Here is a 17,210-nt window from a genome sequence, read left to right as displayed (position 1 = left end):
TGCCTTGCAGAGTTACCATTCATTAGATATTACTGCAATAACTAGCCCTTTCTGAGATTTCAGAGTTTGCTTTAATATACCTGGTGAGTTTACATACCACTCAAAGACTTTCCAGGCTATAAATTGCTAATTTAGCAGTTAACACCTGAGCCGTGCATGTGACACCCAGTGCTGCAGCAGTGCAGTAGAAAAAACTATTTTGTCACAGAATCATAGAAGAGCTTGTGATAGAGGGGACCCTCAAAGACCACCTAGTTCCAGCCCCCTGGCTGCAGGCAAGGCTGCTACTAGATCAAGCACTAGATCAGGTTGCCCAGGGCCTCATCCAGCCTAGCCCTGAACAGAAGCTGGCCTTCTCTAGGCAGACTGCACCTGCACTGCACAGTTCTCTCTGTGAAAAACTTCCCCGTGACATCTAATCTAAATCTCTTCTCCCTTAGTTTAAAACCATTTCCCCTTGTCACCAAAACCTTCAAGCTGCCTGCCTCCACTAAGGCTGTACCAGCTGAAGCAGAGCTGATCTGGCTGCCATCTAATTGGAAGTGCTGAGCAGTGGCTGCTGCTAGGCAGTACTGCTGGGTAGCCAGTACATTTAACGTCGCCTAGATCCACTGCTAATGTGGACAGCTAAGTAAAGCAGGGAACAATCACACAGGAATAATGCAAAGGATCTCTTTCCTATAACAACTGTGAACCAGAAGTTAAAAAATAAAGATAAGATGGTTTAGGTAATAAAACAAGGTAAATTCTTTAGTTAGAGGTGTTTAAAGTTTAAACATTCCCCATTACAATTTACTTGTGAATGATGACTTGTTTCCTCTTTTTCCGCCACTTCTGATGATACTATGGATGAACCTGCCTTGGCCCTTCCCTAGCACTGCAGCCAAAGCACAACCAGTGTGTGCTATCACTCAAGTGCTCTATCTTAACATTTTCATACACTTACTGAGCAACATTATACAAGCACATCAGTTCATTGATCGTTTTACTCCCAGAACCATGCTTCAGATTAGCTTTTCCATTTCTCTTCCCCAGAGAGTTACAGCATACACAACATGCATTATTCTCTGCCTTTATTTTTATAGGCAGATTCTTCTAATACCTTCTCCTAAAAGGCTCTTTTCATTTTAATCCATGTTCTCCGCAGCTAGCTCCACTTTAGGGTATTCTTTTGAGCGCAGATAATCAGAAAGTGTACAGCATTGCTAGGAATATGAGAGCCCTAATATGTCCTTTTCTTATTGGAATTACCCCTTCTTAGGTGCCCCTTCTGCATTTTCAAAGCCTCAGAATGTGGGCTCAGGACCATTTTGGGATCAGAAAACACAAACTGTGAGATGCTTCCATGTCATTCTTCAGGCTTTCAGGAAGGAAAAAGGAAAAGTGAACAATTGCCAAATCACAGAATCATTTATGTTGGAAGGCATCATTAAGGGTCATCTAGTCCAACTCCCACTATGTCCCACAGAATATTCTAAAAAGAATAAAACATTTAATATAAACTACACTGCAACTAGCTAATAGAACCAAAATGCACCAGAGATATGATAAGTGTATCTGCAAGTACAAAAAGGGGGAAAGTTAGTATATCAAAAAAACAGGCAATAAATAAACAAATAAATAAAAATGAAAATCCTAAGAAGTAGCATTATTTAAGTCTTTGTACAGGAGCTACCAATTACTAGTAATCCCTCCATAACAGCTCGTAAATAACAAAACTGTCAGTTCATAGTGCTCCCATTTCCACCATCATTCTCTGTATTATTGCTCTGCTGGTTTTGCAATAAATGTTTTAACAAAACTTATTACCAAGGAGTGCTCTCGCACTGCTTCGACTCAAGGTCTTTGACAAATACTTCTGTATTGTGAAATCTAATGTGAAGGTTACTAATCTGCAGCATACTAAGTTCTGATAAACTTCTTAATTAATATATTCAGTACAGATGACAAATTATGTCATCCTTCTGTGCCTTTAATTATCCTGTCTTTCAGAATGTTTTTAGAAATCTCATGTGGAATGTCCTAAGAATCAGCAATTTATAGGGCTTTGGACTGACTTCATTGTTTATTGCCTTCTTCCAGCTCCTAGATAGATCTTACAGTCTTCTACCGAGATTTATTGTTCTATAATCATATGGAAGTCCTAGACTGCCTTGTAAAACTATTCCAAAATACAGAACGTGAAATAAATATTCAGCATTACATGGTGGAAAAAAGAAAAACAAACAATTTTGTCTACCAAAAATGACTTCCTACTAACTATTCAGGATAAAGTACCAAATTACAAGAGTCCAATGAAAACATTCATTTAGTGCCAAGAAGCATTCAGAAAAGAAAGGAATGGACCTAAAGATGTAGCCAAAACATATTAATAATGCTCTCAGCAACCCCTAGGAAGGGAAGAAGAAATCTAGAAATTGTACATTTTGATAGCATCCATTTTCTAAGTTGTATTAATTTTATGCAAACTATGAACTAAAAAATAGGTGCAGCAAAATGAGACCTTCATAGTATTTAGTCTCATTTCCTTTCCTCTTTTTATCTTTAGAAGTCAAATTCACTGTCACATGTATGGCACCAGTTTGGCAAGCTAAAATATGTATGGTAGATGAGAAAAATTCTCTTTAACTTCCTCGTCTGATTGTTACAATCACTAAGCTGCAAGGTTAGCAGCAATCTGGGAGGAAAGCAAGCAAACAAAAGCATATACATGTGAGAGGGACTTTATCATTTCAAGAACTGGTTGGCTGTTCAATCTCACACACAAGTTCAAACTTTCACGTTTAGCTGTGCACGTTCCTCTCAGCCTTCCCTGAGTTTAAGCCATTCTGAGATGGATTCCCAGAGAACAAGAACTCACCATAATGTACTGCTACTTCAAGAAAGACACTCAAATGTTCAACCTAAATTCTCCCTTACGCAAGCCACATATGTATATGTGGATGTCAAGTGAAGGTTTGCTTTTAAGACATGACTCTGATTGCTGGAGATAGTCCTGGCTCCCACATGCTAGAACCAAAAGAATAATTACAGACTAGAAAGGAACCTAAGAAAACATTTAGATATTACAGGCCTGCATGAGATAAGGAGCACAAAGCAGTGAGGATTAAATGTCAGCCTTAACTGTGATTTCCTCACTTCTGTGATTGCTCTGATGAGCAATGGGCTTCAGGAGCTCTCCTTAATGTTAAATTACGAGAACGCAAGGAGTGTTTCTACAGCCGCACAGTAGAAAAACAATTAAATAAAACTGACAAACTTCATCAACTTCCTTGTCATTTTATCTATCTGAACTGACACAATCGTCCCAGGAAAATCTGCAGATCGGAAGGAAAACATTACAAAACGTGCATAAGCATTTAAAGGAATTCTGGTTGTCTGAGCATCTCAAAAGCCAGCACATGAGCTTCTGTGGGATCCTGTCCATCTGACTAATTGACTGATGTTCAAAAGGTCATAGTCAAGTATATGCACCTTACAAATAAATGTTCGGCCAACTGTTGTTGAAGCATAAAGCAATAATGGCTTTCTCTAAAATATAACTTTTATTTGGCAGTAATTAATGAAAATTGGCCAGTTTTAGCCTTCAAGACAATGCAGGTTATCTCATAACATCAAACAGTGTGCACCGTTATTTACAATGTCTCAAGAAATAAAGAAAACCATACTTCTGTTTCACACAGTAAGCAATAATTAATTCTCTGAAGATTTTTATAAATCTGTGTAAAAGTTCAAACTATTTCCTCAGGAGAAGCTACAATTCTGACAAACACCTCCATTTTTTTGAGAGTAGGCTAAGTTAGCAATTTCATCAATTTCAGCTTGAAATGATGCATATTTTCACAGCATGAATAAATGAAATAAGTACCCTCTTCCAACAGGATTCTGCTTTTTTTTTAAAATTATTTTTAATGCCTCATAGTAAAATGTGCCATCATATTTTATACATTTTAGCAGACTCTACACAGTGCAAAGGATTTTTTTCCCCAGTTAAAGCAGCTGTTCTTGAATGTTTCTCCTTAAACATTTATTTTACCCTTCTTCCATTTCTTCTTACTACAATTACAATGGAAAATTTTGTTTAAAGGTTTAAAGGCATGCAGAAACTCTTTCCATTCCCAAAGTGATGTCTCTTATCTATATACTGTTAGGCAATTTCTTTTTGAATTCTTAGTTTTTATCTTGGCTGTGCTGAAGGCTAGGCAGCACAAGTCTTTCAGCATAACTGATAAATGGAAAGCTACAGAAGACGTTGTATTTCCCTGCATTTAACCTACCTAGCCCATTTGAAATACACATAATCCAAGACTGGTCAGATCTGATGAACTTGATGTTCAGTACCCCTAAGCATCTCAAGGACAGGCAAAATGAGAGCCCAATGAGGACAGCTCTTCCTGCCCACCGTACATTCTCACATTCAGTAAAAAGGGTTATTGTGAATGGTAGCACAATATATTATTATGTACTAGTTACATACTACTGATCAGAGCTAGTTTTACAATGAATGCTTTTATCACATTCTCAGTGCTCTGAACCTCTTCCTTTGTTTTACTCATGGTATCCATACACCTGCTATCTACTTCACACCAAGTACTTCCTTTCTCACCTTAACAGTTTTCAAGCTGACACTCAGTGTAAAGCAACACTAAGGAAAAAATGGGACAAGGAATAATACAAAGACTATCTGGAAGGTGACAAAGCGTCACATGGAAATTCTAGGTACAAGCAAATTATAACCTACTTCATGGCTGTTTTGTCTGGAGAATTCAAAACCACTAATTGCCTTCAGTCTTTCAGAAAAACCAATGGTCCTGCTGCTACCATTACTGAAAATGGAGGGAAACCAGCATGAAACAGATGATCTGTTTTCTATAGAAAAAGATGCATAGACCATATCCTTCCTCAAAAAAAAAAAAAACAAAAAAAAACACCATAAAAAGACTTTCAAGGTTTGACGTTGTTGCTTTTTTCCCCATAGAACTCACATATTGTGCAAGTATAATAAGTTAACTTTTATTCTTAAAAAAGCAGAAAATAATGTAACAATGCCTTTATTCCTTCTCAGATTTTTTATTTTTATTTTTTGCCTCTCCTATTACATGAGCAACAAGCAATCCACATTCCATGGCTGCATGGAAAGAATGAGACTCCCATACTTACCATAGATACCCAGGTTTGGTATGTCAACAGGACAACTGATTTGTTTGGAATGAAGCTGTCTCTATTGCAAACTTTTAAACTGCTCATATACAAAAGGTATTTGCTCCAGTCCCAGGGAAAGTACAAGGTTATTTCCAAATGCAGACTGGAATAGACTATATGAAAAGGTCATTTTAAATTCATGATTAATTCATCTCTATCACCAAACAACATCCCACATCCAGTAGGAGAAACATGAATTATTATTTGCCTATAAATTACATAGTTTTGGGGTTTGTGGCATGGTTCTTTGTGTGATCATGGACCAGTTTTGGAACTTCTCACTAAATCTCTTCTTCCTTGTTTGCAAAACAAAATTGGTTACACAGGATGGTGTGGGTGTGGCTTCATTAACTCAAGTTTCTGCATACCTTTCCGATCTTCAGATACCATGCAGAACAAGGACTAGAAAAATCAATTTAAGAAGGCAGAAAATGTGTAAGCCCACAATCACACAACATGCATTCTGCATATCAGCCTCACACAGAAAATTTGCACTAATTTCTTTGCTGCAGAAGCAAAAATTACATTAACAGCAACTATAAAATATGTTTATATAAAATATGTATAGTAAAATAACAAATTCACTTACTTCTTCCTTAGTTCCAGGTCTGAAACTGGAACACATCTTAGGCCAGCTCCCAAAACCATCAGTGATGATGTTAGTAACACAGTTACTCTCAAACCTAAAATGGAAAAACAAAAGGTATTTCACAGGTCGTCAGCAATGCTAAAAACAAATAATTTTAAAAAAGACAAAAATACATGCCTAAATATATACATTCATAAGCAGACTTGTTAATTCCTGCATATTCTTTCAAATTATAAACTTTGGTGCTCATACAAATTAGAGATATATACAAAACATATGAAAATATGATAATCATAATCACATATGAAATCCTATATTATTTTCCATACTGATGCTCCAGAATTAAAGGCTTATTCCTGGCATAATCCCATTCAGGAACGTACTTAAAATCTTACAGGTATTCTAGGAAGAGAAAACTTATAGTAGACATATCATCCAAAACATACAAATATCTCCTTTGCCATTAGAAGCATCAGGAAACATTCTCTACTGCGTGAAATCTAGGTAGATCCAAAGAAACAAACTGGGTTTGGACATTCTTTTCCAGCCATTTAATGAGGGCAGACATAACTCTGTTACTGTTTTGTCTCATATTCCAGATATGCTTTTCATTCTGAAGAAATAGCTATTTATTCAGCAGAGGAGGAAAAAAAGTATTTTTTTCAGTCTTTGCAATTAGGCCAAGATTTTGCTGCCATCAGTTCAGATTGACAGAGATTGTAAATATAGGACATTAGAAAAAAGCTACAATTGACAGATTCCTAGAATATGTTTTTCTTTCCTCCATACCACGATTCTTAAGTGAAGAGTACTTAGATTAGAAACAACTTTATGTCAGTGCTCCAATTCCATTTGCCAGTAGTTCACTGCTGCTGCTGAGGTATTTCCATCATCAATGAACAGAAAGAAAACAGTTCTAACTGTGGAGTTGAGCCTACAGAATACTGGGAAACACCAAAACAGTAAATATGTACAATTAAAAGTGTTGATACCATCTGTATCTGTGAAGTCATACAGCTTGAAACAGATTTACAGCACTAAGCAGAAAACAGAGATCCCATATTCTTAGTAGAATGTAAAATAATTGAATGATAACAAATACACAGCATCTCTAACATTTAGGCAAGACTAGAAGCTACCCAAAACACAGACAGGAAAAGAACAACTTGCTATGATAATCCACATAATACAGACATAGGATTATGACTCTAAAGCACCAATTTTCAGAGATATGCTCCCAGTATGTTAATGACTCCTACACTCCATACAATTCACCCAATAGTCACATTAAACATATTGCTCCCTGGTGAATTTTACTGGAATTTTGAAGCATGTATTTTACCAAAAATGCAACTTTGCTCTTATTGCAACAGCTCCTTGCAAACCTCACTCAGGGTTACACAAGTCCTTGTGTGGACGCTGAACAAACCACGGACAGCTCCTGTCTCACAAGCCAAGGAGGGCAATCAAAACAACACAAAGCAAACGCTACAGGCTGTTCAAAGTGGAAACATGAGTTCCTCCGTTGGACAGCTGAGTCATTAAGGACAGGAATGTGACCCACGTTCCTGCAACAAGGACAGCTCACAAGCCTAATGCCCCAGCAATGCACTGTCGGCCAAGAATACTTGTTTCCTTGAAGGCTCCCCAGTGCCTGCCCAGGCTTCTTTCACTCTACATTTAACCAGCACATGCTGCTGTTAAACTGGATTTTCAGGTGTGCGTGTGTTCAGAGAACCCTAACTAATGCCCTGACAATAGGCTGCTCAAACTCCTGTTGCTCTTCCTGTTTTCTGTGAGCTTTCATGTAGTATTTATTAGTTATAGGTAGTTATTTGCACCAGGATCACATATGAGATGCTTTTGGCTTTTTTCCTTTGAAACAAATCTTTGTTAGCAATGCTTTTGCACATAATGAGAACTTGTATGCAATCCAGATTAGAGTTTTATTGATTGAAAGTCAAAACACAAATCCTTTGAATTGAGAAGTCTGAAGTCTTCCATTTGGAAACACTGCTGCAGTGTTTCAAGAAAGACCTAGTAATGTATGCATCACATCCTTGAATTACAGTTGGCAAAGTGTGCCACTTTCTGCCTTTAAGAGAGGCAAGGAAAAGGACAGCAGGTGATACGGCCCAGGTGCAGCTCAGGTCACAGCAGTAAATGAACATTATATGGTAATACATGCTTACATCATTGCAGGACGTAAGGAGTTGCTCATAAATCTGAAACATCTATTTGTTTTTTCCATTAAAAAAAAGTTTTCTTTCATATTTGCAGAAAAGTTTCATTAAAAAACAAAACAAAACAAAAAAAACATTAAACTCAACAGCACACCATTCAGTGAAAAATAAATTGGATGTCAAAATCCCCCACCAGCACTGACTCTAGGCTTATCTTTGATGTCAACCGTAGATGTCATGTAATTTTAAAATAAAATTACCAGGTAAAGCCTCAAAATCAAGATACGTTTGATCTTTCCAAATGTTCTTTCAAGTCCTCATCTTGAATTCTATATGCTGTAATGTGTCACTTTGCAGTGTTTTGATTGTGCAGATCATTCTGTGGCCTTTTGTTTCACCTTAACACGAAAATATACCTAAAAATTCCTTTGGTTAGAGAAGCATGTTGACAATGATAATGCAGAAGTGAAGTAAAAAAACAATACTGACACAGAAGCAGCATACTAGGCATTTTCTTTACTAATTACACAGCGCTTTCCACCCTCCAAGTGCCTTCCCCTTTTATTCTGCTTTACATTTTAACTCTCTGAATATCTCTTCTCATCCTAGGAATCAGTCTTTAATCAGATGTTTAGAACTATGCAAGTATTTTTGCTTTGAACATTGCAGTGGCCCTCAATCTGAGCTGTAAACCTAAGGCAACCAGCAAGTGTTCTGGGATAGCATTAGTGCAGCATGGGGCCAGTGACCCAAGCAAGCTTGCAAAGAAAGCCTATCAACCCTGCAATAAATTATTTCTCCCCTTTAAAAGATCTAAAGAACTCACACAATCAAGAGTTTGAGTAGACCTAATTAACTTCAATAGTTTTACTCTGTAAATGCAACTGCTAACAGATGGCGAGGGGCTACAGCTTCTTTATATCTATCATCTAGTTTTCAAGCCCCTTCTATCAGAGATTTGACACACAGCTGAAACTTCCCAAAATGGGTTTTCTCTGCACAGCCTAACGCTACCATCATTAACAGAAAACAGAAAACTTGCAGCAGAAATGGAGTCAGTAATAAAAACATATATAAATTGGTATTTGAGTGAAATAGTCAATACTGTTTATCTGCTTAACCATCCTGCAGCTAATAACACAGACTGCTTTGCAAACTCAGCAGCCCACGCTGCATTTGCTGGCTTTTATAATAACCATAATAGCCAACACAGAGGTGCTGCATCTTCCACCACTTTTCCACCATGTCCTACTTTCAAGATACATTTTAAAGTAAATGAAAAATGCATCCCCTCCCACACAGTATTACTGACATGCATCTCAGCAAGCAATCTGCTATACCCAGTTTAGTAAGAAACTTCATAAAAGATGTTGCACAGCTACAACAAGCTTCTCATGCTAGCTGTAAATTAGCAGTTTGTCATTCAGAAAAAGAACACAATTAACGACTGTTAATTGCCTTTCGAGAAGTACGACCAGTCCCTCTCACACCTGTCACCCACTGCAATAGAATGCCATAAAAACGAGACTGGCAGACTGTGAAAAGCCAAACCCTGCCTCGCACAAAACATATTCTCAAGTCAAAACTGAGGAAGTTTCTACTTCTGCTGTCCTGCAGCAGCAGACATCTCGTGCATCATCACCCCGTGCCAGTTAGGACTACACAGCCCGAGAGAACAGAACTCTTAGTGCAGAGCAGCACACAGACAGCAACTAACGTCCATCTGCTTTTTCTCTTTCTAACAAAGCACCATCCATCTTGGGGAAAAACCCCAGTTAGGTGTGCAGAACAGGTCTCACCCTTTTGCCAATCCTAATGGAAGCTGGAGGAAACCTGCAGAATTCAGCCCTCCACCCTGCACGGCTGAAGTGGATTCCTCTTACACCCACAACTCACAAACACATTAACACGTAGAAGTCTTCCTTCCTTCAGCGGCAGATACTAAAATCAGTACTCATGAAAACAGAATACAACTGCTCTCATTACAATTGAGCAACATCAGCCCACTGCACCTCTTCATAGTTTTTAAAGATCAGGCTGGAAGCAAGAGGGATCCCTCCTTACACAGCTTGCAGCATTTTAATTCCCTCAGCCACTCTGCTATTGTTTTGACCGAAGCTGATTCTGCCTTGATATACACACTGCAAGAAATGAACAGCTTGCCAATTTCAAACACCATTCCAGCAATTCATTGTTAAATCAGGCTTTTTCCTCCAATTTAAAGCAAATTCAGTTTTCAAACAAATTCCAGTTTTGCCTTTCGTAATGAAAAACAAACAAACAACAAAAGCACAGGATCTTGCAATTTTCCCATCTATGAATTGAACATGTACAAAGTAACTTTTACTTTTGGTTTCAGCAAGCAAAGTACTGAGCTTCAGTTTTTCACAATGTTTCTTTGGTCCTGGAACTGTTTCTGTATGCCTCGTCCAGACACCGTCCTCATTGTCTGAGCATCCTCTATAGGATGTGAGCATTCTTTCCTTGAACACAAATATTCCATTTTGTGGGAAGAGTTGTTTCTTTTCCTCCTTAACGTGTGGTTCATGTGTTTATCCACATTAAAACAAAGCTGGGTTTAAACTGCTCGCTTCTTCAGCCATTCCTGAAATCCCTGAACAGAATACCCCAGTTCATGTTTATCTAGCATTGACATTCTAACAGAACTACAATTGCTGTACCACTTAATCTCACAATGTTATTGCTATTAATAATTTTAATCATGCCAAAGGTAATAATAAAAAGGTACCTTGCTTCTAAATGCAGTGAACAAAACTTCGGTTGTGCCTGCATTTTGCCAGACTGAGTAATGTCAATGAAGATGATCAGCAGCAGACCTCCTTCAGAAAAATTGTCTTTGTAACAAGCAGTACAATTCTCAAAAAAAAAAAAAAAAAAAAAAAAAAAAAAAAGAAGAAGCTTTACACTGACATAAAATGACTTCATGGCTGAGATGTGGTCCATGTCTTTCCTTCTAGCTAATGGAGCCAACTTGAAAAAAAATAAATAGATCAGTATTTCAGGCCTGATGTAGATTCTACAAAAGCACTTGATTGCAGAGGGGCATAAACTGTGTTTGGAAACTCAGTGGAAAACAAATATGTTCTCAAGAACAGCATCAACCTCACTCAAAAGCATTACAAACTGAAAACTAACCACAAAGGCTACAAGCAAGAGAGAACAACTACAAGGTCATACCTAAGTCATCAAAAATTGCTCCTAATTTGGTAGCTTAAGTGTCACAAGGTGCTGTTATGCACAGACTGGATCTCCTTTCTCTGCATCAATGGTGCTGATGTCCTGTTTTACATAAACTATGTTTTCAAAGCCAAACTGAAACAAAGAGCTTCCATCTGTTTCCCTGGCTTAACACGCTACCAAAACAGCATCCAAATTTTGCCTAAAAAGGTTTAGGACTTAAATTTAAAACTTGCTCTGGATTGAAAATAAAGTAAACTCTCAGGAACTTCATTCACACATTCTGTGAGATGGTTGACAAAACCCTTCCAGTATGGAAAATTAAGAACCATGTTCCATCATGTATGTACCAAATTAGACCCAAATCTACATTCAGCTGCACCCAGCCTTACCTAGGACACAAACAGACTTCTTCCAGTATGAATCCCACAACACAGCTCAGTTCAACTTCTCAGGGGTGGATGGCATAGCAAAGAGATTCTGCCAGACACCACACTTCAATTCCTGTCTGACAGAAATAGTAGGAACGTTCTGATCCACAGACAGAACATGCACTAGAACTCTCTTGAATTGTAGACGTGAAAGGAATATCTTCAGAGGGACAACTTCACTTCTCTGACCTAAAAATAAGGCTATAAGCATCTTGTAAAAAATCCCATCAAAATTAAGAGACTCAAAGCACAGAATTTGGCTACTCAAGTGTTTCAGAGAGAAAATGGTCATCTTCAAGGAGAACAGCTGAACGTGTAACAACTAACGCAAATGCAGAAGATGCTAGGACAGAACTGTGAGAAGCAAAGCTGAATACAATGCAATTGACGATTACTGTGACAATCACACAACCACTTCCCCAATTCTCAAGCTGCAGCACCTTAATGTGTATTCTGATTGCTAAGAATCTAAGATGACATATTTACACTCTAACCACACAGCTCCTTTTTTATTCAAACGGTAAAAACTCTTCTTGCTTTATGGTATCTCCCTTCTCCCCCCCACACCCTTTACTTTCATTGAAGCATATTAGAATCATTATTGTTCACCTTACTCTAAATATAAGTATTTGACTGCACCTGTTAGAAGGAAGAACAAGCAATCACAGACATGTCAAGAGGATGTAGGGTGACAGACAAATAAAGCACTGAGTTGAATGGTATTCATCTCCAGATCAAAACACTGATTTCAGAACTGGTTTTAGTCTCTTTATTGAACTATCTCCCGTTTCTAAAGCTATGTTTCTTGGCTTCATAGGAAACCAACTATTTTAGTTGTTTATTGATATTATAGATTTTACTGTAGAGAGTTCTTATTCCACCCACAGCTCACTCAAGTGCAAGTAATCTCTCTTAACCCTTGCACAGCACCTTGGAGAGCACTGGCTTGGGACAGTGGGACCTGCCTCCCACCGGGCATGCCTTCTGAAACAGAGAGGGCCACCTATCTTCTGCCTCACTTTTCACTTCTGCCTTATTTATCCGGACTATAAGCACACAGAAACAGGGGCCATTCCCACCATCAGTACCACAGCAGCTGGTAAATCAGGCCTGCTCTTCACCTGGATGCTAGGATGCAATAAAAAGGGGCCTTGAGCGCTTTCTAAACCCATCTGCAGCTCACAAGGGAACATTTAAGAGGTGTTCTTACTTCCTTTACCTCAGCCATCAGCTTTCTGTTCTCAGCCCCAATACTTACTGAAGTATGAAGAGTTGGGCGAGTCATTTAATTGGTTCCTTCTGTTTCATTAACTGAAAAGCAACATAAAGGGGTGTACACGGATGTACATGTTAGTGCATACATAGACACACAGAAACAGGTAGCAATGTAGTTGGAGGGATAAACCTCTTCATTAATTTTAAAGCTAAATCATGGATGCTTATTAACAAGTTGAGAGAACGTATAAGATAACAAGCCTTCAGCGCAGCTCTCACTGCTGTGTTCCTGGACAAATTCCGACAATATAAGCCATTTCAGAACTGAGCAAGGGGGAGGAAAGCTTGTCTTTTCTCTACCCACTCATTTCGAGCACTCCCAATTGCACAGCAGGCTTAATTACCATGCAGCTAACCATAAAGCCCTACCTGTGGCGACAGGGATGAAAAAAAGGCTCTCTTGTACACATCTATCACGGAAGATGTTCTGTCATTATCTTAGTGGCACTTACCCACACCACCCAATGATGCATGAAATTTTTCATTTTGAGAGATAGAGGCATTTTGCTTTGCCAGGACGGAGCAGCAAGAAGCACCTAAGCAGCAAGGATTGGCAGCCACACTAAATACCACCCAGCCAATCTCCTAAGTGGGACAGTAAGTGTAAAGCTTCTGCTTTTTTGTCATCCCTGCTTTGAGCTGGGGATGAAGAGACATAAAAGCCCTGACAATGTAATATCTAGGTGGGTCTTGTGACTTGGAGGGAGGTCACTCAAGTCAGCATTTGACTTCCCTGTGTGTGAATACCTTCAGTGTTTCAACATCTCAATGGACCACAAACAGTTTAGGGTACATAGTTCAGATTATGATCATCCTAAAGGAGGCCTTTTGTTTGGGGTACTGCAATAGGTCTGAAATCCACTACATTTTAAAGGCTCCGGATCAGTTCTAAAGGTTCCTGTCATTCATCAGTTACAATTTAGTAACAATCAGTTACATTACAATCAGTTACAATAGCCAAATAAAAGTTTCTAGATTCAACTGATTTGAAATCTCGTATTCCAGCAGACTTTGCAAAAAGCAGAAGACCTCTCACTTTCAGAACACATCATTCCCTCAAGCTGAGTCACACGGATCTCTAGCTTTAGAAAGAGGAAAAAGTAAATATCCTCTCTACAATAAGTCTGCATGAGAAAGCTCAATTTGTAGCTTTTGAAGAAGTTGGAGCACTGGTCATATGCTTCTGCATAACAATTATAGTTTCAGCATGACTATGGAGCTACAGTAAGCACATACATGTGAGGAGCATTAACAAAATGACAACAAAAACAGGGCAGGAAATGACAGAAGAGCTCTGAATGTGACCAATTAGAGAAAGGTTAAGCAAGCCACAATTTCCTTTGCCCTAGGATTACAACTAAAATAGTGACAGAGGAAAATATAATGGTGTTTTCACATTTTTTGCCCCAGTTACAGAATGCCTTCCAGAAGCAGAGTACAGCCACACAGGGCAGCCACATGCACCCAGCTCACACCACTGTCATGTGGCTACGCATCCTTCATCCCCAAAACCACACCAAAAGGACGGACTGCATTTGGACAGAGCAGCAGGCACAGATCTGTGACATATGAGGAGCCCCAGGGGGCACAGCAAGCTGGTCATGTTCAGGGGGCCTCAAGGAAAGAGACTGCAATGAAACAGCCCAGCAAACCCTTCTGGCAGGCACGGCACTACTGGGCTGCATCCCACTTTTAGGTTTGGCCAATGCAGAGCACTGAGATCTTGTTAAAGAGAAATAAAAAAGGGCATTTATATTTAAAGAGACTTCCCAATTTGTTTTTCCATGAGCTTTTCTGAACCAAGTTCACAGAAGCTGTGTTTCTTGAGCTGTGGCTGTGCAGTGAACTCCGGACACGTTACAGGCACCCTTCAGCCCCTCTGTCCACTGCCTGCAAGCCAAGTAATGCTCAGTATGCCTCACACTTGCTTGGAAGAAGCTCAGTATGCTTTTCTTTTTGCTTCCTATTCTTCTTCCTCCTCACATCCCAGCCCCACTGCTCCCTTCCCTCTGCCCCCATTGCAGCAGCCACAAAGTATGCAAAGAGAACAAAGAGCACAGGAGCTGACTTCAAGGGTTGTAGTATAAAGAGAAACGTTTGTGGAAGTATGGTACAGAGCAGAGACTGGGGTGACACCAACAGAAAGCTACCTCCAGGAGAGGACATCTGCCTCCAGCCCTGACTGATACTTCCCACTCAATCCAGCCCATCAGGAGGCATGGGAAGTGCTGCTAACAATCAAGCTAGTTTTGCTATGATGAATCATAGTGGTGTCAAGTTAATACAACTCATCAGATCCTAATTAAACCACTCTATGTTGCTAATAACTCCATATCTCAAGTGATCTTTTGGAGCATGTCTCACTCCAAGGAAGGTAGGCCAATCAATTCTCTAATGAGTCCTCACTTCTGCAAACACTTGCACAAATGCTCTGTGGACTTTCACTGCAGCCACAGCATATAAAATTTAGCAATGAATGCTAAGTTGGGTTCAGTCTTCCTTTTCTTTGGATGGTGCAGAGAAAAAACACATCTTCACAGACACACGCACACATAGCAACTCATCAAAATAAGTTTTGTATAATCAAGCTGATCAAATATCTACTCTAGTGGGATTTACCTACACTCAGCTCTTTAATTGCTTCTTTCATCTTTCCACACAGAAAAACAACACTTCATCTCATCCCTTCCAAGATTTGTTAGGTTAGGAAAATTAATCCCTTTCACTGAATTTGATAGGTTTGGATCAGTATTGGTTAGCAGACAATGAATTACGCACTGCTCAAACTGTGCAGCAGAGTACTTCATGGGATGAGGGAGGACAGGACCAAAGCACTAAATTCACCTTTGGCTTTCTTTAAATCCAGAAGAGCCTTCTGCTGCTCTTGTTGGCCTTAACAAGAACTCTGCCGTTAATACAAACGCTACTGAGTAGAATCAGTTCCCAAAAAGCATGCTCTCTATAACCCAAGCATACTTACAGTCGAGTGCCAGAACACCGTGCTCTCCCTTCTATTGAGTCTTTACTGTTCTGCCCATATTTTTGTGCCTATAAGCTTTCCCATGGGTTTTATTTCCTGAAGGCTGTACTAACCTACCAGAACCATGGTGTCTATATAAACCATTTTTATTCTCTAAGTGTGTAAATCATTTTAGCTCAATCTGACCAAATTGCATGAAAGTCTTGCAGTCTTACACCAAGTCTTATCCTGGGCATCCTTAGCCAAGGTTCACATTTGACCTTTGAATGACCAAATTGGTCATTCTGAAGTACTGCCTCTATATCTTGTAGTTATACATCTGAGATAAGAAAAATCTACGTCTGAGATCACAGCGAAAGGGAGCTGAAAATGTGCTGCTTTGCCACGAGATGAAAACTTTCAGGCTTTGAAGTCTGAAAGCCTTTAAAGGTCCATGAGTCATCTGTTGTTGCCCTTCTGTTCTCCAAGAATCCATGTACTTACGACCACTTGGGCCATTACAGAACTGTAAGTACTGCCATGAAAAGTCAGCACCTTGTTGCAAGTATCATCATGGAAAGTATTTCACATTGCCCACCGACAGTGATATGAGACCAGCAGCAACTAGACCTCCTGCAACTTTCTGAAATTATTAGCAGCATGCTCCAATCTATATTTACTGTCACACGGTCTGAGAGCCTGAATAACAGATCAGGACCCAGAGACACCAAGCACAGATGAAATGCCTCATGGAAAGACAGTCTTGTTTCACTTGGCCGTTTGCAAACCCAGTGGCCTCTGGAACTGCCTCCTGCTTGTTCCCCATACTCAGCTCCACTTCACTCAAAAACAGAAGGCATTTCACAAACACCCCCTAGATGACTTGGGAGCGGATGTTCACCTGAAGTCCTCTTCCTTCTGTCCCACTGACCCTGGATGTGAGCAGCCCAAAGCCCTAAATGCCAGATCAGCTTTTGTATGCATGCAGCACAAAGTGACAAGGTGGGAACTTCACATATGAAGACTGCTATACAGAATTCTCTTTGTCCACCGTGTGTAGCTTATTTTGTAAAAAGAAGAGTTATTAATACCTTCTTACACAAGTAAGGCCCAATTTACTAATCACACTCAGTATTCATTACAATTTTGTCAGACTGCATTAAAGGATTTAACCTCAGAATTCCCTGGTGGAAGAAGTAAGAACTATCAAACGCTTCAAAGGACAGAACCAGAAACCTAAATGATATAACAGACAGCAGTGAAATTGGGAGCTTGACATTCAGAAAAAGAAGAGTTATTTATACAAGTAAAAACATTAATGCTTTCAAAATGCAGGCCAATCTCCATCAGGAAAAAAAAAAAGTTCCATTATT

The 17,210-nt window shown here is 39.3% G+C and overlaps 1 protein-coding gene across 1 annotated transcript in view; it reads right to left on the bottom strand.

Moving 5' to 3' along the window:
- The window catches only part of SLC49A4 (solute carrier family 49 member 4), a 56,612-nt gene that overhangs the window by 35,419 nt on the left and 3,983 nt on the right, over positions 1–17,210 (bottom strand). The window contains exon 2 of the mRNA XM_065751186.1: positions 5,792–5,885. Within this exon, the coding sequence (XP_065607258.1) occupies positions 5,792–5,885 (94 nt within the window). The remainder of the gene's footprint in view (positions 1–5,791; positions 5,886–17,210) is intronic.

This window comes from Cyrtonyx montezumae, unplaced genomic scaffold (assembly GCF_038088225.1).
Source record: "Cyrtonyx montezumae isolate F1298 unplaced genomic scaffold, pur_monq_1.0 scaffold_7, whole genome shotgun sequence".
Classification (NCBI taxonomy): Eukaryota; Metazoa; Chordata; class Aves; order Galliformes; family Odontophoridae; genus Cyrtonyx; species Cyrtonyx montezumae.
Note: the sequence above shows the minus strand (reverse complement) of the source record. Positions and strands in the feature narration are given on the sequence as shown.